The following is a 21,820-nucleotide window of genomic DNA, read 5'->3' on the forward strand; positions in this document are numbered from 1 at the left end:
AGTTTTCTGTTAAACTACCCTTTTGTATTTAGCGTTTTAATGTGCCGTGTAGTGTTGACAGTAAGCATCAAACTGAATCAAATTGAGTGTGTCAGATTACACGAGGCTTTCAGTGGGAACAGACACAGCTGCTAAATCATTCCAAACGACACCCAAGCTCAGACATTACATTGAAGCTATTGGAATTCTAATCTATTGGAAATCGGTTCAACAAAAAAAACTGAATGCACACTCAGGCAGGTGAATTTTCGATAAGCCATTATGAGTCATCGTTTTATTTCCCTGTTCCGTTTAGAGCATGTTGTGGTCTAAAGTGTGAACAGTTAGACAATAGCCCTCATCCTCCCGTCACAAACTGTTAGAATGTCCCACATACACTTGTGTAATATCTCAACCTGAAGACGTGACCCCATGTATCCATCTCTTTTAGCCTTCACTCATAAGAAAAAAGTGGACATCCTGCAGCCGTGTGACACTGAGTACCCCAGCTTTGTTTACGAGCCATCAGTCAAAGAGACCAACAGCATTATTAAGTGTGGGCGATGCCAGAAGTAAGCACACACTCATGCGCACGCTCACGCACACTTATGCACGTGCAGGTAGGAGCGAAGTCCTATCTAAGCCCTAGACCAGTCATATTAATTTGTCCCTGCAAAATCCATTTTCTATAGCTTTGCTCTGCTCTGCTCACTGAGAGCAGCGTGCACTTATACCAGAGTGTCAGGAAGAGGGACTTAAGCGGAGAGGAACTGAATTAGACCGGGATGCAGTAAGAGTAATAAATGAAAAAAAAGAGAATGACAGAAACAAAGGTGGGAGGAAGGGGAAGAGGAGAAAGAGATGCAGAAGCATCATGGAAAATCTCTAATGATAGGTTGAGTGTGGGCACCCTCGTGAGGACAAAGTTGGTAAAACACAGCACACTCACTGCTTAGAACCTCTTCACTCATAGGGTTAATTCAGTCAAATGAAGATATATTTTTCATTGTATAATACACTGTGTATACGTCCTGAAGTTCTCTTGGTGTTGTATTGGTTTGTAAGCACACTTTCCATTTTTGTCAGGATGTTTGTGGTGCAACAGATACCTGAGAGCAACCTGTTGATGCTGGTGGTACAGGCAGACTGCGACTGCTCCAGACAGCACCCGCCGATAACTCTGGAGCCCAAGGAAGTCATATATATCCTCTGACTTTTATGTTCATGGAATAAAAGGGTTCAACTCAAGAAAGCATTAGAAGTACATTAACGTCATGTGTCCCAGAAGACCAAAATATGTTTAAAACATGCATTGTTTTCTACTCTTTTTGTCTTTCTCCCTGTTGCTGGGCACTCCCAGTCCTGTTCTGTAGTAGTTATTATGTTTGCTCGTCTGACTTTTTTATTTTTTTATTGTTTTAATAGATTTTAGTAAATATGCATTTATCTCAGATTGACACCTTTGTACTACGGTGACTCATTCCTAAGAGTGTAACTAAGAGTAGAAATGTGTACGTTCTATTCTTAGACTCTGATCTGTTATTCCTCCTTGACCACACTGTACATAACGCATCAGTGAAGTGTGACCGAATGAGGTCCCAGAAGATTCGCAGACGCCCAGAGTCTTGCCACGCCTATCACGCACATGTCAGCTTCTTGTTTACTCTACTCTACTCATTTACAATCATATACACATGCTAACATTCTCTTAACAATTCACATGTTGTGTACTGTTTGAGTACATCATATTGGAATGAATGGTCAGATATTAGAAACTCAAAGTGAAGTAATTGTCTGCTTTGTCCCTGTAGGAAAATGCTAACGACTGTGGAGGAGCATCGTTTATATCTCTTTCAGCCTTTCTCCTCCTCGTCTGTCTTTCTTTTGCTGCACTTGTTTCCTGATGATGGACAGCTTCCCTGTTTCACCATATATCTCATATGAAGGAGGAGGTCAGAAATAGATTCAAGAGGCAGGTTTGCCTACTCTTCACCTTCAGTGGATTTTTAAACAACAGTATCTGCACGTATTGCTCGTGATGGCTGCAAACCAAGTCTCTCCTGAAAGACCTTCGGTGTGGAATATTGGACGTTTCTTGATTAACTCCTGGGACTTAATACGTTTGAACTGAAAGAGAATAAAGCAAGTTAATGGGACGTTGTTGCCATGGATACTTGTCACTTTGCTATTTTCTTATTCACTGCTTTGCATCTCATAATGAAAATGGACTAAAGAGATAGAGTTGGTAGCGTGAATTAATAAAAGGAGTTATGAGCCGCAAGTTGCAACATTACAAATTCCAAGGGGGGCAGAAATGTGTCTCCTGTTCCTTATACCCAACTGAGCTGAATATTGCAGACACACATGCATATTATATATGCAGTTGCAAGCATGCACACCTCCAGTAAACAAATACATGCAGAGCTTCATGATCAAATATGATTTACTGACAGGCTTTTCCTTTTTTGAATAACAGCCAATGAGAGGAGAGCAGTACGAGAGGGAAACACTGTTGTGCTCGTGGTTCATTTGAACTGATAATGTTTGGACTGATAATGGATAACATTACAGCGACAGTGGATAATGGCTCAGTGCCTAGATAATAGTCACATTTAGGCTATAATGATGAACACCTCTGCAAAACACAAATGTTTTTATGCAATCAAGTTAAGCAGAACTGCGTATTAGCTGCCTCTCTGTCTTTTTTTTTAGTTTATTCTTCAGATTAAATCTCCAAAACGTTTCTTCCTGTGACAGTTTATTTTTCTTTTCGAATGTCTATTTGCCTTTTTGTCTTTCAGCTGTGTCTTTCTGTGTGTTTGAACATGCTGTATGTAAACATATTTGTCAGTTTTTTTTGGTGCTGGAGGTTTTCCGCAAGATGCAATCTGACAAACGCTATTCACCTCTGAAAGAAATGGAAAGTGCATAAACATGCAATTTGTCTGAATTTGCCATTAAAACGTTTGCTTGCACTTATGCAAAAAAATTCCAAATGTTCTGGGAATTAAAACAAAAGAAGTTTTATTGGCTTAAGGATTTCAGATTTTCTTTTCTTAATTGGCCTTCAGTTGCTGAATTTGTTATTTATGATTGTGTGTGAATAAAAATATGAATTAAAAATGTCACAATTACAAACAACAACACAACCAGGAAAGTAATTACCCTTAGATACGTGGAAGAAACCTGGTCTGTCTTTTATCAATACTAATGTAAATTAACAGTGTAAATCAAACTACAAAGGGTATTTTTGTATGCATTTGCTTGTTTTATATTTTGAAGTTTTTTTCTCATCATTTCATCGCGTTTTGGCCTGTGAGTATAAATGTAGGTTTTTATATCACATTTTCAGTCACCTTAAATTTTGCCTGCTTATGTCGTTTACCAAGATACATATTGTGTGTGTGTGTGTGGGGGGGTTATGAAACTCATGTGTTTGTGTTTGCACTTTCCACTATATAACATTCTGTAAATTGTATTGATATCACTGACTGAAGCCAGGCTTTGTACAATATCAAGTAAATTAAATGGTCCATATGTTTTTTGTACTTTATTTGCTTTCAGTTTGGTTTTGTTTAGCTTTCTCGCTGATACATCTCAGTGCACATATTAGGATTCAATATATACTGTAATACTAATTTAAAGAAAAGATTGTTGATATTCAGTGACAATTACATCATAAGCAAAAAATAATAGTTTTTTAGTGTCTTCCATGAGGTATAAATAGATGCCTGAATTGAGTTTCAGTCACTTGTGTCTATCAATATTCTCATCAATTCGAAAGAAATACTCAAATTTTTACGCTCTTTGTTAAAATGTACACAAAGTTTTGTCCCGTTAAGTTTCTGTTATGGAAAAATATAAATTGCTGTTTCATAAAATGAATAGTTACACTGCAAAATATGAAATCTTCATAGAAATATCTAAAATTTAATTTGGAATATTGTGATGAATGAATGTGATACTCCCAATCACCCAAGGGTTTTTTTTCCAAACAGGTTTCATACTGTAACACTTAAGATATTAAAGGCTTGCTAATTTGATTCTTTCTCATGAAATAATAAACAGTGTCTGACTTTTTTAATCTAATTATCATGCACTTCAGGAGAATATGTATAAATTGCTCCTTTATTGAATTATCCAAGCAAATTTTATTGTATAATCATCATAAAGCACTTTTTAAAAAAAAAATCATTTTAAAAGAAGAAGTCAAGAATGATGAACATCGAAATTAGAGACGGTTAGTAAAAACTGCGTAAATTCTAGTTTATAAATTAGGAACAGTTTTTCTGTTAATCTTTATGAACACTTTGCCTTATGGGTGTCATTGTGTTGCTTATAAACCAATAGATGCACTGCATTCGCAAACAGCTTTACAGCTCGGTACAGAACATTTTTAAAGAAATGCTATCCAGCTATTGAATTTAAAAATCTTGCCTTATTGTGCCCCTTTTCACCCAAGGGGCTCTACTTGAACCACAAAAGACTGAGTTTCTTCTGGAAGCATCTTAAAAGTTTAATGAACTTTTTGATAATATCACAAGCTGTTAAAATAGGGATTCAATGAATTTTGAATTTTGAAAGTGTAGCCAGTGGCGTAGACATGCTGTACTTCAACATGTGGGTATACTTTTGATTTCTAACCAGTTTTTATTTGTTTCCCATCCAGCAAAGTAATAAATGCCCTGTGTTGTAAACAGCAATATATGCTGAATGCTTTGCTATACTTAGCTGACCCAAAAATGTGCCAATGGTAGGTTCATTGACGCTTATTTTCTGTTGCTCAGCATTAGAAAGTAAGCATCTGTGTGAAATTTAAACCCTTAATCTCATACATGAACTTAAAATAACTGTCCAATTAAGGAAACTACTACTCGCCAGTGAGAGGCACACATGAGCAGGTAATGTCTTTGCCATCCCTGGAAACTTGAAATGGACTTTCAGCACACTAGTGAATGTGATGCACACAATAAGATGATATAAATAAATGGGTATACTTTATGATGACAGAAAAATGTCCGCATTCTAAATATTACAACATGAAAAAATCTTGGATTTCCATAACTGTGGTCATTTTAATAAAACTGTGAGATTATATACACAATTTTTTTTTTCAGCATGTATTCCCATTGGAGCGATATGTGTCCAGCAATTCTTCCAATGACTGTAGAAATCCCCATTTTATTTTTCCTGCTCAAAACCATGACAGTCAAATGGAAACACCTCTTTTTACCCTTTTAATTTTGCGAACTATGCATCAATTTGCTATTGTGATTGAGAGAACCGAGTTCTCTACTGTACAGTCTACAACTGAAGTGTTGTAATGACTGCAAACGGCCAGCAGGGGCTCTTGTATTCGCTCCCTGGCTCATTGTTTGGGGTTTGCTGGAGCTCTGCACTGCCGGGCCGACGGAGCTGCGGACCAGAGGAAAATGGCGGACGGTGTGGATCACATCGACATCTACGCCGACGTCGAGGAGGAATTCACCCAGGTATATTTTTTATACCCCTAATAACCAACGTGCTCTGTATAATGCTGTGTTTTTTCTGTAACATTTTTATGATATTATGATTCGAATGATAATGGCGTGTTATGGCGGTCAGATGAGCTTATTTCGCATATAGGCCTTTTTCACCATGCTGCAAGCCTGCAGCTAAGCTATCACCAGGCAATGATGCATTTGTGGTATTAACAGCATCGAGGAGGCCGTGTTCTATGTGTGGTAATTGGTGCACAAATTATACACATATTTATGTACATGTGTATGTATCTTTCCTTGTAGATACTACTAGCTGCCGCCTGTACCGTCAGCACACCCACAGGCCTCAGCATAGTGTCCGTGGCGGGCTAGCAAACTAAACAAACGCAGTTTCTTAGCTAACCTCGTAGTATTTAGGCTGATGTTGTTCAGTAAATAAATTGTTTTGTAAATTTATACGTGCAAGCCTTAGGTGAAAGCAAAATGAAAATTGTGCCAGATATATATAGTTCCTGGGCTAAAAAGTGTATCAAGGAGAGACTCATTTCAATGACAATGGCTAGCAGCTTGAAATTAGCTTGGTTTAGCATGAAGTGTGTTCGCGGTAGATGTTTTTACTTGTACACACGCCCCTTTTGTTATGACTTTTGTGCTAGTATAACTCCATTAGGTCTTTACTTGGGCCACAAAGTATTTGCAGATAAGGCTTATCCACTTGCAGCGTTGTCTCCTCCGAAATGTCAACAAAATATTTTCAATACGTGTTTCGTGCTGACTTAAATTAAAGCATGAACATTTGACAGGAAGGAAAGTCGCACCTAATGAATCCAGTGCTTACCAAAGTTTATGCTTGAGCAACTAATGGAGACATGTTTTGAAATTTGATATCATGGCATAACTTCGACCGTTCTAGTTCGCCTCGCTCTCTTTGTGTGTAGTCTGAAGTGAGCTTGGGGAGCAGCGCTAACTCCTACACACTAATTTGAAAAGAGGAACACCTTAAGACGGTGGTTAAAATGGCTCTCGTGAGGACGGGAAACCCTTATCTGATAAGGTTAGTCACAAACCAGACAAAAGACTTTTGAAATCGATACTTATTCGAAGTAATTCCACATTAAACTTTGCTTTCTGTAAATGTGGATTGTCCAAAGTTATCTCTTGAATGAGTTGTAGTTGAATTATAGTTTAACTTTCTGATGAACGGTCCCCCATCAGTGATTTCCCACCTCAAGATATTTCTTTTAAACCACATTTCTTGGTCAGGGTGATTTACCGCTATCTTTGCAGGTTTCAATAATGCATAGAACAGTTCTTAAAGGGACACTGTGTAATATATTAAGTCATTTATTAGCTCAAATCAACATATTCATTCATAAATTAGTCCTCATTGGTGTAAAATGATCTCTGTCAACAATCTCACTTATCCTCCTGAGCGAAGAATCACTTGTCTGTATCTACATTGAGCGGGCAAGCTCTATGGAGGCTGCCATGTCCTTCCGGTCTATGAAAAACGACGAAGTGCCGAGAAGGACATAAAGCACTTCGAATTGCGTTTTCCCCAATGCCAGGCCTGCAAGCGGAAATTATGTCATTTTGACGTCACGTTTGCACGTAGGTATAAACAGAGCCAGTCTATGCCATTAGACATTCTCTGGTATAAACCAGCCTGAACGGCCTGCACTTTTGTTCGCAATGGAAGACCATAGTAATGCCATGCCAAAAAAGCGAAAAAGAGAATCTTGACACATACCGCCTGCCGTAGTTCAACAAGTTGCAAGCACATTTGAAAACGCGAGGCGCTAGAGAGCATATTCATTTGACTTTGCAAAATAAAAATGCGCCACTAGATGGGGGAAGAAATTACACAGTGTCCCTTTAAAGGAGAGCCGTTAAATTCAAAATACAAGTGTTTTTATTTTTTTCATGACACTTTTATTTTGTAATACCTATTTAATATATTTCAGGGAACTCTTATTTTGGTACGCGATTTTATTTTCATGGCCCTTTTTATTTCAGTTTTTTAAATTCACATGAAGGGCCTGGCCATTATTTAATCATTTCCTGCGTGAGCAGTGAGCTTCCCTTTAAATTCCCAAAACTTTTTCTTAAAAAGTAGTTGTGTGTCAACTGATTGACGTCATTATATCGAAGGAAAAAGGTGAACATAATGCGCCCATGGAATGCAGTATGTCCTGATTGCTCAAGACTATGGCTGTGCAATATTACGATATATATCGTAGTGTGATATAAAAATTTCTACCGTACGATATAGTCCTCTATCGTTTATTTATTTTTTGTTTGTTTTAATTTTTTTTTTAATAAAAATTGCACGTTGTATGAACAATGAATAAAGGCTAAATGTGACTAAATCGCTACTACTTTGCGGAAGCATTTTATGTCACCTGCAAAGACTCATTTACGGCAGTGCTAGCGGAGCATGCATGGATATGAACAGCAACATGGCAAAGGCGGAGAGCTTGGTGGAGAGTACGATCATGGAAAACACAATGGAAACAGAACCCATGGAGGAATTGGTGTCGAAAAGAGGGAACCGGAATTCCATAGTGTGGTTTAGGTTTGGATTTAAAAAGTTTAATTTGCAAAACATGCCGCCAACAAGTCGTGACTAGTGATTCGAACACGTCTAATCTGTTTTATCACTTAAAGACATGACTAGAAGAACAGTACAGAGACAGCGTGAAGATGCGACAAACTACCTCAAAACCACAAACAAAGGGGGGAAAAAACACCAAACGTACCTGAAAGAATCGTTGACCAAAGGCATCCCCTATGACAAGCAGTCCCGCAGACACTGCAAAATCATAGACACCATTGCCATTCAAAAATTCAGAAATTGTCATTAATTTTAAGAAAAAAATACTATATCGGGATATAAAATTTTGTCTATATCACACTACTCAAGACTTGGGCTGCAATGATTTGTTGACATAAATTGATAATAGAAATAGTCGACAGTGAATTCCATTGTCGCCAGACGTGTTTTTCCAACAGAGTGAGGCATCTCACTTAATTACAATCTCTGCCGAGAGTCGCACATGCACAATAGCGTCTCTGTCGAGCGGTAACATACACAGAAATGTCCAACACATTAGCTACGCGTAACAAAACTTCCAAAGTTTGGAAGCATTTTAGCCTGGATACGGCGAATAAAAAGATTACTTGCAAAGTTTGCAAAGCAGACCTTGCGTAATCACGGCAGCATCTCTGTGATGCACGAACATTTAAAGAGAAAGCACGTCGGGCAGTTGAACGAAACGGAGTCTGACTCGCCTCAGTAAGATTCAAGTAACATTCAAGCCAATACCTTTTGTTTTTTGATGCACATTGTACATTTGATAATGGACAGAGGTTTATTTATTTATGGATTTATGTCTATACTGACCGAGCACTGTGCCTAATTGGTTTAGATAGGACATTTTTAATTTTTTTATATGAATCAGCATCAAAGTTGAATAAAAGATGCATTTTTCATTGATGTACCCATCTTCCCTGTGTTTATTATAATTTGCCACATAATTAAAGAAACTTCATGCTAAATTTAAGAAAAAAAATGAATAATTATCCGATTAGTCGACTAATTGTTTCAATAGTCGGTGACTAGTCAACTATTAAAATAGTCTTTAGTTGCAGCCCTACTCAAGACCGTGTACACATTTGATTTCTGAATGTTGCACATTTTTTCCTCTGATCTACTCTCACAGATGACACCGGTGTTATTGAAAGTGCTCACAATCCTGTAAGTGTTTGATAAAATGGCTGCTGTCTTTTCATGATAGGAAGCGGAGTACCCAGTTCACGACCAGATCGACTTGTATGATGATGTGATATCCCCATCAGCCAATAATGGAGATGCTCCAGAAGACAGAGACTACCTGGATACACTGCCTCCACCAGGTGGTTCAGATGGAGGGAAAAGTGCCCCGCCCAACGTGGTATACACTTACACTGGCAAAAGGATTGCCTTGTACATAGGAAACCTTACATGGGTGGGTATAAGTGAACAGTCATAATAATTTTTTTGATTGAAAGTTGTAAATTTTCATTCAATTCAGCAAATTGGTTGCGATACACTGAATTTGTGTTGTCTTTTACAGTGGACAACGGACGAAGACCTGACAGAAGCCATCCGTTCAATAGGTATCACAGATGTGCTCGAGATAAAGTTCTTTGAAAACAGAGCCAATGGCCAGTCAAAAGGGTGAGTTCATGTTATTTGTATATGATGCGACTGAATAAAGTCAGAGATTATATCAGTTAGTCCTTGTTGAATATTGAGTGTGCAGTACTGGGTCACTTCTATGCATCTATGGAAGCACTTGGCTTTAGCGTAGATTAAATATATTTATTTTACTCCAGAAAGTAATCCTTTTACTAGAGGTCCTTTATCTGTTGAGTGCTGTGTAGTGGCGCAAGTTTTGAGTGGTCACATTGAGGTTGATTTTTTTTTTTTGTTTGTTTTTGTTTGTTTGTTCGTTCCCTCCTGTTTGTGTTCCCCAGGTTTGCACTTGTGTGTGTCGGCTCAGAGGCATCATCGAGAAAGTTAATGGAACTCTTGTCGAAGAGGGAGCTCCATGGTCAAAATCCTATCGTGACACCGTGCAATAAGCAGTCCCTCAGCCAGTTTGAGATGCAGTCACGTAAAAGTAAGTGTAAGTTTTCACGGTTATTTTTTAATCTCATCAATAGAAATAATACTTTACTACACATACCATACATTAACTTAGCTCAAAATCATTAGTTAGGGATCCATGACTTGTGCCTCACTGCACAGGTTTTCTATATAAATAGAAGCTTGAGTTGTTTTCTGGGTCTTTCTTTTCACAGGTACCCAGTCGGGCCAGATGTCTGGGGAAGGTAAAGCTGGTCCTCCCGGTGCAGGCCCCCGTGGCGGTTTCCCCATGGGTCGAGGCAGAGGCAGGTTCCCTGGACCACCCGGTCCTGGAGGAGATCGCTTCCCCGGTCCTGTAGGGCCTGGAGGCCCACCACCACACTTCCCTGGTTAGTTTGGTAGTAGCTTTTGTACTCATTGGCGATCAGGAGGGATTGGCTCCCCTTCTTGTTGTTAGATGAAAGCTAGTATTTTATAATAAAAAAATATATATATATTTTTCAAGTTGTAAGCGCACTAAAATGCAAACTGTATGTAGATGTATAGAGCAGTGGGCAATGTGTTTTGTGATATACATATATATCACACACGTGTGTGTGTGTGTGTGTGTGTGTGTGTGTGTGTGTGTGTGTGTGTGTGTGTGTGTGTGTGTGTGTGCGCGCGTGTGTAAACAACAGTTCATCAGTGGAATTTGCAAAAGTTAAACGTAACTCATTTTGACATGTGCCTTGAAAACTGAGCTTCATTAAGATTGTGCTTTTTGTCTGGTAGTCTTCCTCAGTTAGCACTTCAGGCATTGCTGCTACTTATACTTGCACAGAACCAAGGCTGGTCTGCTGTAGTACACGTTTCTTGGGAAGTACTTAAATCTTTCCTGGCAGACCTTTGTCTTTGCATGCTCCTTTCTTATTTGGTTGGTTCTTTCTCTGTCTTACTTCACCTCTAGTTGAACAAACTATCCTTCCCTGGCTGCAGTCTTTTGCTTGCTGACATTTATCCAACACCATTCCCTGACGAGCAGTTTGCTCAAAACTTAATGTGGCAAGCCACCAACTCCTTACAGATTTCGGTTTGACCACCTAACACAAAGTTTAGGAGCAAATGAAGTTGCCAGCTTTTTTTCCCAGATTGCGTTTGTTGCTCTCTATCTCCCGCTTCTCACGTCTCTTCTTTTGCTTAATGGCTGGCGACCCACCTCACTGGGCTGCATCAGGAACTTCAGTTAGGAGCTATGGAGGGAGGAGTTGTGATTGGTTTGCTTTCTTCTCCAATAGGCCCGGGGATGAGACCAGATCTGGTTGGGCATCAAGATGGCCCTGTGATGGATATGAATTTCAATCCCTTCCCGCCAGGGGGCAGGGACGGGAGCTGGCATAGCAGAGGTGAAACACCTCAACTGATTTGATCAGTTATCTTTTTATCTTAAGCCTCAGATGTTCAGAGAAGGAGTTGTGTTACTGTCTCTGTTTCAGTTCATTAACCAACTCAACAGACATGATATCTATCAAATATTGTCGTCCCCCCACAAATTCAGATTTTAAGAGAAATACACCATTAAAGATGCACTTTAAAGTTGTTTAAAATCCACGGATATAAAATCAAACATGGATATGGTCATGGACTGAAAACTCAAGAAAATTCTTCCTTTAAAATTCAGTTCCTTCTTTCAGTTCCATGAGAGACTTTAAAAAATGTATTTAATGACAAAATCTTTTAGTCCCCATGGTAATGAAATCATGTCCATTTAAGGCGGTTTTGATAAGGATTAAATGCATTGGCAAACTACATTTTTGACAATTTTGAGTTCTGTCTGGGGGTTCTTTGTGTTGTTAAGCACTGGACCATTGTCATTAAGTGTTGAGAGTCCAGTATAAAGCACAGAGCCTCTTGGTATAAATGGGGGGAGGAAATGATGCCAGAAACTGTTGCTCCAACTGTATTTCCTCATCTGGTCTGTTGCCCTGTGATTTAATTTTCAGCATTATTTTGTAGGCTCTTTTCTTAATTCTTTATGGCATTGGCTTGCTCTCATCTGTCTTGTCAGTGTCTCCTCTTTGGGCTCTCACAATCAGCACCTTAATGATTGATGGATGAATGGAAAATACAGACCACCAGGGATGTGTATCTGACAGTTATGTCTTGAGGATTTTTATCAGCAAGCTCATTTCTCAGTCTTGAAATTCTGGTTGGAGTTCTATGGTTTCACAATAGACAAAAGTTACCAAGATTTAAGTGTGTTCTTGCGTTTCTGTCTTGCTCCTTGATCTTAGGTGGAATGCAGGGTCCTCCACGTCCTCCCCCTGGTCCACCTGGTCCCCCTGGCCCTCCAGGACCCCCACCTCCTGGCCAGGGCCTCCCCCCTCCTCTACCAGGCCCTCCAAATCGCGGTGACAGACCTCCTCCCCCGGTTCTCTTCCCTGGTCAGTTTGGCCAGCCACCAATGGGGCCTCTTCCTCCAGGCCCACCTCCTCCAGGTTATGGTCCTCCCCCTGGTCCCCCACCTCCTCAACAGGGCCCACCTCCTCCAGGACCCTTCCCTCCTCGCCCTCCAGGCCCTATTGGACCCCCAATGGCTTTGGCTCCTCCTCCACATTTGCCAGGTCCCCCACCAGGTGGCCCACCACCAGCCCCTCATGTGAACCCTGCCTTCTTTCCCCCACCTGGCGGCAACAACTTGCCACCTAACGACAGCCGAGGCCCCCCAGGACCAAATGACCCATATGGACGCCCGCCACCATATGAAAGAGGAGACTATGGTCCTGGAGGCCGGTAAGAATATTTTTTTCAAAGGAGAAAGAAAACCTACTTGTATAAAGATGCTTTGTCAAGACAGTTTTAGCTAGTTTGAATCGCTTTTTAAAGTCTTTTGTGACTTTGTAGGGAGATGGAGTCATCAAGGACCCCTTTGAGTGAGGCAGAGTTTGAGGAGATTATGAACAGGAACAGAGCCATCTCCTCCAGCGCCATATCTCGGGCTGTATCTGACGCCAGTGCAGGTAACGCAAATGCCCGCGATAACACAAGTATCACAAACATTAAGACTTTGGATAAATGAGACTTTAATGCCACCTCGCTCTTTCTTTTTTTTTTTTTTTTTAGCTGACTATGGCAGCGCTATAGAGACTTTGGTCACCGCTATTAGTCTGATAAAGCAGTCCAAAGTCTCAGCAGATGACCGCTGTAAAGTCCTCATCAGTTCCCTGCAGGACTGTCTTCATGGTATTGAGTCCAAGAGCTATGGCTCTGCTTCGAGGTAACTCCATTAGATAGGCCACCCAACACAAAGTTTAGGAGCAAATTAATTCCAAGGTGTTCACAAGCTAGAGTGGGAAGGATTGTAAGATTTGAATACTCTCTGAAAGTTTGTGTTGAAAACTTAATTATCTTATTTTGTGTCCACAAGGCGAGAGCGCTCCAGGGAACGTGACCATAGCCGGTCTAGAGAAAAGAGCCGGCGACACAAGTCTCGTAGTCGTGACAGGCACGAAGATTATTACAGGGAGCGGAGCCGTGAGCGGGATCGCCATCGTGAGCGTGATCGGGACAGAGACCGGGAAAGAGAGAGGGAAAGGGAGTATCGCCACCGCTAGCTTAGAATGGAGGTGGGTGCAACGTTTGTTTTTTCCTTTTTTTTTTATTGTTCCATTTGTGTTAGAACTGGACTGAACCAAACAGCCTGATGAACATGGCAGAAGAGGAAAATGCAGATGAGATTTTGAAGTCTTGTCTGAGTCCCCTTTGCCTCTCTTCTTAATTGGATATTGCATCCGTTAAGCCCACAACCCCAAAACTGAATCCTTCATGTGTCCATGACATATGTCACCTTCTTATAGTCGATGATATTATCATCAAACCCAGAAATCACTGGATGAAGAGAAGCAGGGGTAAGCCGAGAAAAGACTTTGAAAACTCAGTCCTGTGGTTTCAGGTAGGTGTGAGGTAAGTCATGCTTTCTTTTACATTGCATAATGAACCATTACAGGTGTTGTTGTGACTGTACCTAAAATACTATGTATCCCTATGCTGCCTATAGCTTCTGGCTACACTGTAATTGAAATTAAGTAAATATTGATAGTGACTTGAAATTACTTTTGTGGATGTTTTTGTCACAATTTGGTCAACATGCAAGCTTCAAAGGCTGGTAAATTACAAAGTTCACTGTTCATATTCTTTTCTTTTCTACCATGTATATTTCTTAATAAAAAATATATTATTGCACATATGCATAGTAATAAAGTAGTGCAACACTAGCGTTTCCACACATGTCTATTGGGTTGACAATATGTACTATATCTGCCAAACTGAGAGTTAAGATCTCTGTGTCTATTCAATATATTCATTTTGCTCTAAAATGTAGGAAACTATAAGAATTTTGTGTTTTACCAGTAGCTCTGACCAATAACCAAATGTTGATCATTTTTCTGGCTTTAAGATTCAGATTGACTGGTTAATTGCCATTTCCTTAGATGTGAATATATAAACCTTTGTGTCATTGTTGGTTTTTGGTGTCCTTGATCTGATACTGGAGTGTGATGTCAAAATACTGCCCAAATAGTGTTTAGGAGGGATTCAGCTTTTATATTCAAAAACACGAGTGAATGTTAATTTTGTCGACCGTAGACGAATCAACATTTTGTAACTGTCCCATCTGCAGTGATGCTGTAAACATGATCATTTAAAGTCATTAGCTGAATTGAAAACATGGTTGTAATTATGAGGGAAGATCTTAAAAGTTTGTTAATATCTGAACATTTTTCAGATGCAAAAAATTTTCCCAATATGACTGTGCAATATGTTTGCTTGTGATTCATGTTGCTTGACATTTAAATTGTGTCATATTGAATGTTTTTATAAAGCGGCAGCGCTCACTTCTGCACCTCATTGTAAACCTTTGAGGTTGAATGAAAGCATGAGATATATTTACACGTGTCTGCTTTTTAAATATTGTGACATTTTTGTAAGTATAATGCCCAAGTTGTGGTGCTCACAGTGCTACATGCATCATGTTACATCCATACAGGAATAAATTATCTATGGGCCTGAAAGACATTTACATTTTGGGATCAAGAGAATTAGTTTTCAAGTTAAAGTGAACATTTAAGGCTGCTGTATTGAGTTTAGTATGATAAATAAATCCAGGTTGCTCAGAGATCATCCCAGTGATTAATATTGTCGGCAATCAGTGTTTTTTGTTGGGCATTTGATGTGTCATAATGGATCTTTAGATGAGTTCATACAATACTACTTGTTACCAGCTTGTACATCAGTTTTATTCCTAGCGCATCGATGGTGTGACGTATGTCAAATTTCTTAGAAATAATTTGAGGGTCATTTTGAGTGCTGGTGCTTGTTTGGGATTCTTAGGTTTCTGTGAATGATTCTTTTCAATCTTTGTGGGAAGATGCTGTCTTCCACTGCGTCTCTTGCACGTTGAAAAACATGCTAACTTCAGGGCATTCTTGGAGCTGCAGTTGAGATGATGTTTGAATTGTGTAAATGGGTTTTTACTGCCAAAGAATTCAGATGTCTGTGGTGATGTGTGTGTAAAGAAGTCTTTATAAAGCAGAGTCCATTGGGTCTTTATAGAGCATTCAGCATCTCTGTACAGTTTTGCCAATCCCCAAATTTTTCTCGTGATTTGAGACGAGCTTCCTGGTGTAAAACAAATTTGACGTGGATTTGCAGGCACAGAGCATAAATTATGCTTCACATATTGGACGCGCAAGGGAATATTTGACTTTATTATCAGTATACCCGGTTTCCATGCACAGGAAAATATGAACTGGGGTGGTTGAACTTGTGGAGTTGCTGACCTCTGAAAACAGGCAAAACCTAAAATGATGTAACTTGGTAACTATTTCAGAAATGTTCTGTTTTGTGAATAGTGTAGAGTTGTGTTGATTTTTAGCTCTCAGTGCTCGTAGAGTTGATTTGTTCTCCCTTGTCCTTTTTGAATTTACACTTTCCTGCTCAATGAGACTTTGTGTCCACTGGGAACCTCTTTGAAATATATTTGAGCGAAATATTAAGTATTTCATCACGTTTCCTCTGGCGTTTAGCGCAGCATTTTTACAGTTTCACTGACATCAATAGGAAAGCCTTTTTCAAGATGCGAACAGCAGTCATAGCGGTTTCCTAGCAGGTACCTGTTGTTCCTACACAAGAGATCCCCAGTGGGCACAAGGCCTGATGACCTTTGGTAATGCCAAAATCCACCTGTTGGGTAATTTTAAAAAAACATGTCTTATGCAGTATAAATGGAATGACTGAGTGGAAGTGGGCAAAAATTTACATGTCCAAATATGTCCATTTTCCATTGATCCATGCCTTTGAATTTAATATGCCAGAGCTTGTTCATGTGGAAAACAGCTGAAAGTTGAGTGTCTTATGGTGTTGCAGTTATTCCTGTTGTAGTGTGGCCATTTGTTGTGTCCAGGTATGCTTCACATTGTTTTGTGTGTTCATATTACCATGGAGAATTCAGTGTTCGTCATGAGCTCGGATTGCTATTATGCTGTCTATATTTTTTACAGGTGTGTGTGTTTGCAGGGCATAACCTACTCAGTTATACTTTAGGAAGAAAAAAAGCGAGGGAGAAATACAAGCCATTTGTTAATGTCAAACCAGGGTTAAACGGTTTCACTTACAGGTTGGCAACAAGCATCCATGTCAGTTTTCAACAAATCTGTTATTAGTCCACGCTCATGTTTCTATAAAATCTAAACTTGGACATGGTAAGTATCGCATATCAGGCTGATTTGTGGGAGGAGAATTTAGACTTGTTATTACTACAAGGACTGTCTGACCCTGGTTTGGCTCTGACGCGTTTCATTTTCATGCTGTAATAACTGACATTGGCACATCTGATGTTTTCTATAATAACTTGCAATGAACTGAATTTCATTGATATGGCAGATGATTTATTAATCTTATATTTTACATGAAATTTGACAATTGATTAAAGGTTTAGTTGCACTTTTTGAGTGTTTTGTAAAATTTGCTAAGCTGTGTTTTTCTGTAGCTATCTGACATGTAAACAGTTGCAATCCTTATATATATATATATATATATATATGAAATTATAATTATACTATAGATTACAATCTTTAAACTATGTAATGTCTTTTTTTGAGGTAGAGACCAACTATTTGGCATCTTTGTGCCATCTGAAGGAGAACTTATTTTTAATGGGACTTAATCTTTAAATTCAAATCAAGAAATTAATGTACAAAAAGGAAAACTGAAAAAAAGCCTAACTTCTGTTGCAGTTCATCAGATTGTGTAGGAATATTATCTGGATAGTGGACCATTGCTGACTTGTTAATTTGCTCCTGATATATTTCTTGTACTTGGTAGCCGCCTTAGTTTTCTGTATTTTGCATGCTGAACTTTCTGACTCAGGTATGAGCACAGAATATTCCATCTTCTTGAATTGCACATGAAATCACAGTGACTTAACTTTTTTCCTGTGTTCCTATGTGTAGAAAAAACCAACACATATTTTGGTACTGCTTTTGATAATCAGTTCCCTGAGCTCCATGTGTCAGATTCCAATAAGTGCTTCACTCTTTGAATTCCTATGAATTGAATCCTAATCTCTTGGGGGGGAAACAATTGAAAATATTAGCACACTGTTTAGTTGGCTGAAAGAGAAAATAAACAACAGAATGGGTTTGTGAAAATAAACCTAGTGAAAAATACTCGCTTTTGGCTGAGGTATTGAGTAAAAATTGCTAATGGCGTAAAGTAAATGAATTAAGACATTTTGGGCTAACATTTTATAAACATCACAGACCCAGTGAATATTAGAAGATGGATCTTAGAAAACTGCACACTAACAATCGTTACGTCATAGATTTGTCGTTTGCTTATGTTAATGGGGGTACAGCACATAGTGTATTTGTTCCATTAATAATTTAGCCTTATTCACCATTGGAAGTTGTTAGCAGCGGAGCCAGTTGTTCGATGCAATTGATACAATCTAAATAGCAAAGCTATGCTTGGTTGAACAACATTTAGCTGTGTATTCATCTCTGAATTTCAAATTCTCTGAACACTGTCAACAATCCTTTTACAAATCGGCTAAAAGTCATTGTCCCACGTCTTAGAATAGATGTCTAAGGAAATTAAATCAAATAAGATGAAATGAAAAAAGACTCCATTCATCCAAAAGGGAAATTATATCAACATATGGACATCAGTTTTTGTATTTCATGAGTCCTACATGTGACACGATATCTATCTGTACATGAATTGACTTTGCATGCACATAGTTAAAATCTATGTTTAAACAACAGTGATTTTTTTAAAAAAAAAAAAAAGAGAGAGAGAAGTTTAAGGCATACGCAAGATATTAATGCTTTTTCTTGAATGTGTGTACATGCTGATGGATTTTGGATATTTCCTGTAGAAATGTGCATGTTTCTGTGTCTGTGCTAGGGTTGGGGCCAATACACAATCAGCCGAGCAAATAAGAGCTTTTTTTCTTAAACTTGTTATTTTCACACACACTTTCCTGGCTACAAGTCCACAGACTTGCTAAATGGTAGATTCTTACAGCTCACAGTGATGGTGAATTGAACCCAACCTTGTTGTACACTTTGTTTAGTGTAGAGATTGAGTGGTGAGTGGGGGGGAGTATTCACTTTTGGGCTGGCTCGAAACCAAACTCCACCCTTCATTTTGACACATTTCAGCTAACAAGGATCAAGGATGGAAGGAAGGAAAAGGAGGAACGCTTTCAGTGCACCACTCCCTGCTCACCCTGCATGACCAGACAGGACTACAGCCACCATCTCTTCCTCCAACCCCTTCCATTTCTCCTCTCCTTCTCCACCCATCCTTCTCTCTATCTGTTGTCTGCCTGAGCAGTGGATGGAAGACCCTGACCTGTGTAAGGCTTTGTTATCCAAACTTCTATACTCATGGTAACTAAAGATGAAAGAAAAGAAACTTTCCAAACAGCTTTTTTATTTTGTTTTATTTGAACAAAGAGTATGTATGACGCTTTTCTGCAAGGAACCATTAAAATGGCAGTGTGATCCCCCAATAGAAAACACAAACATCACATCCTACTTTTTTTTTTTTTTTTTGTCTCGTCTCTCCCCTTTGGCTAGCTGTACTGTGTACATTCAGTTTTTATAGGGTAAATGTTTGCTGTTTTCTCTCCCACCCTCCCCCTCCGATATTTGTTTCATGGTTAGTATGGTTGTAAATGTCTGCTTTTTGATTAAAAACTAGATGGTGTTGTAATAAAAAATGTTTACTGAGGTACACTTTGCATTTGGTGAATTCCTCTACATGTTTTGTTCATTTATATTAAATGTATATTTTGGACTGCGAAATGTTTTTCACGTTGAATTTCCATACTTTAGTTTATAGGTTTTCAGCTGTATGAGCACATGGCTGTAGTCCTTTTTTTGTTGGATTTTCTTTTTTTTTTTTTCTTTCCTAGAATGGATACATTTTTTTAGGTTATGAATGTGCCCTGATGGATAGATATATGGGGGGTGACAGGTAGATCATGACTTAGCTGAAATGTCTATTCAAGAACATTTTTGGCAGCTTTTGGTAACTCAAAACCTCACGCTGCTGTTCACAAAGTGGCTTCTCAGGGCTGACTCGTGTGTAACGACACTGAATAATCTCAAAAATTGGGACAAAGCTGTATTTGCGGTATGTTTTGCTACTGTGAAAAAAATATATATTGTTAGGTTTAAAATCCCATGTCTCAAGCAGAGCATCAGTGTTGGTAAAACATTAAGTTTTCTCTTCTGTGATATGAACGCTAACAACAGTATAATTAGTGATTTGTAAAAAAAAATGGGAAATGCGCTATAATATTTATAGTCAGGCAGTGCAAGAGCTCTTTTATTCTGCCATCCAACATGTTAAAGAGATTGTTTTGGGTTTTTTGAAGTGGGGGTTATGTGATGTAGTTTGGATCTGACCAGCAAAAGGCTGCAGTCGGAGTTCTCTCTGTTTGGAAGAGGGCAAGCTAACAGCTAAACATCTGTTAGCATCTGAAACAACTCAAACCTGTAAATGTTTTATTGTGGTTCAGAAAACGCTACATTGTACTTTTTAAAAAGAGAAAAAAAAAAAAGTTTTTTAACAACTCATCACTATTGCATCAGACGGCTGTTTTCCAGCTTCGCTGCATCCACTACGGCTACCTAACGAATCCTACCGAACCCGCCAAAAGTTGTATCAGACTTGTTGGATATCCTCCTCCTGGGCAATTTCTTGGTCTACCTCAATTCCGTCTCTCTTGTCAGTAGTTCTTCAGCTGGCTAATGCAGAAATCCTCCCCAGAAGAAGCCAGGTCTTTGTCTTTGCTTTGGTATTTTCACTTTTTCTTTCTCCAAGTTGTGAGAAAGTAAACGGCGGTCTGATGCTATAGTGTTGCGAAAGTGCGGTAAAATTTTTTAGGTTTGACTTGTTTTGTCCCTGGGCATTAGCCGTTAGCAAACGGAGAGTGCTCTGACCACCTCCCACTGCGGGTAAGGTACGAACTACTCTTCCCAAAACCCCACCTCCAGAACCCGAGGCATCCCTTTAATGTCCTGCATGTTTGTCAAACAGAGTGATTGTCAGTTCTTTGTAACGCAAAGTTGTTGCCTATGAGGTAATGTTTGGACAATGACGACAACTTCAATGTTTTTACTGTGTGAGACCAAATCTTTTAAATACTATTTATATCTGGTTAATCTGCTTCAATACGGGTTACTATGAAATTGTAATACCTGCCAGGTTTTTTTTTTTTTTTTTTTTTTTTTAATTTGAGTAAATAAAAATGGAAAAATTCTAACAAAAATGTCGAGAATTAGTGATGCAACTTGTGTCATCAGATATTCATCTTAAGTTCTTCCATTTGATTCTAAATCATGCTGACTTTAAAAAAAAAAAAAAGATTCCTTTGAGTTGAAAAGAAAATGTGAATTAATGATTAACTTTTACAAAGCTTTGCTCTTGTGTTTAACTGACTGGCTGGATGTTGGTTGCAATCGTCATGGTTTTTGTTCAATCATCTTGTAGGTTCCAAATTCAAGCTCATTCAGAAGTATCGTCCCATTGAAAATGTGAAATGGTGAATGTAAAAACAAAGCTGTTTGTCAGACTTTTCAAATTGACCTTAAAAAAAAAGACATTTTGTTTTCCCCCAATGTTAATTGATTTGTTGCCATAAACCCAGTTGAGCAGTGAAACGGTTTGTAAATTGGGTTTCTCAGATTTAAAGCTATCACGGGTGGAACACATGTTACTTTTCTTGTTCAATTCCTTTAAAAACGTATGTTAAATGTTTAAAGATGGAGCTATTGATTTATTTTTTTTAAAAATCGAAATCGACTACCTCTCAAGACGGTGAATGTGTGCAGCGAATGCTTTGTAGACCTGTGTTTTGTCCCAGCCCTCTTTAATTGTGCAGAACTCCTTGAACAGAAGGGTGTACAGCTGGAATAAGAACAGCTGTTTGCAGGGTTTTCGCTTGTGTCGGTTGTTTTCGCTTGCTTGTCTCTACAGTGCTGAAGGTAAGTGTTTTCAGGTCAATATCCAATGCAAACCAATGCACGAGAAGTCCGGATAATTCTGCAGGATCAAGCACGACCCTTTACCCTGCTCATACAGTCTAAAAGGTATTTATTTCTCTAATGTTTCCAAACATCTAAACATTTTTCCTAGTTTAAGAGACTGGAGTTGTCTCAAACTTACTGTGAGGTGTGACTTAATG

At 38.8% G+C, this 21,820-nt stretch overlaps 2 protein-coding genes across 6 annotated transcripts in view; both read left to right on the forward strand.

Annotated features, from left to right (window-relative positions):
• Positions 1 to 3,575, forward strand: part of cacna2d4a (calcium channel, voltage-dependent, alpha 2/delta subunit 4a) — an 87,698-nt gene extending 84,123 nt beyond the window's left edge. The window contains exons 37-40 of one of the 2 annotated variants that reach the window (XM_075471787.1): positions 431 to 551; positions 1,066 to 1,186; positions 1,549 to 1,626; positions 1,791 to 3,575. In XM_075471787.1, the coding sequence (XP_075327902.1) occupies positions 431 to 551; positions 1,066 to 1,186; positions 1,549 to 1,626; positions 1,791 to 1,883 (413 nt within the window). In that variant the 3' untranslated portion in view covers positions 1,884 to 3,575. The remainder of the gene's footprint in view (positions 1 to 430; positions 552 to 1,065; positions 1,187 to 1,548; positions 1,627 to 1,790) is intronic. The other variant, XM_075471788.1, reaches the window with a different exon arrangement.
• A 1,807-nt stretch (positions 3,576 to 5,382) lies between these two features.
• Positions 5,383 to 21,397, forward strand: cpsf6 (cleavage and polyadenylation specific factor 6). Of its 4 annotated transcripts, none has more exons than XM_075471790.1 (11): positions 5,383 to 5,471; positions 9,257 to 9,466; positions 9,575 to 9,678; positions 9,978 to 10,129; positions 10,305 to 10,478; positions 11,364 to 11,471; positions 12,360 to 12,858; positions 12,970 to 13,085; positions 13,189 to 13,342; positions 13,493 to 13,691; positions 18,786 to 21,397. In XM_075471790.1, exons 1-10 carry the CDS (start codon positions 5,412 to 5,414, stop codon positions 13,677 to 13,679), a joined length of 1,764 nt encoding a protein of 587 aa, XP_075327905.1. In that variant the 5' UTR covers positions 5,383 to 5,411; the 3' UTR covers positions 13,680 to 13,691; positions 18,786 to 21,397. The 4 variants fall into 4 exon arrangements, with proteins under 4 accessions (XP_075327905.1, XP_075327906.1, XP_075327907.1 ...); XM_075471791.1 differs by having other exon boundaries at positions 9,978 to 10,123; XM_075471792.1 differs by lacking the exon at positions 11,364 to 11,471.
• Positions 21,398 to 21,820: the final 423 nt, after the last annotated feature.

The sequence above is a fragment of the Odontesthes bonariensis genome, chromosome 8, assembly GCF_027942865.1.
Source record: "Odontesthes bonariensis isolate fOdoBon6 chromosome 8, fOdoBon6.hap1, whole genome shotgun sequence".
NCBI classification, from domain to species: Eukaryota; Metazoa; Chordata; class Actinopteri; order Atheriniformes; family Atherinopsidae; genus Odontesthes; species Odontesthes bonariensis.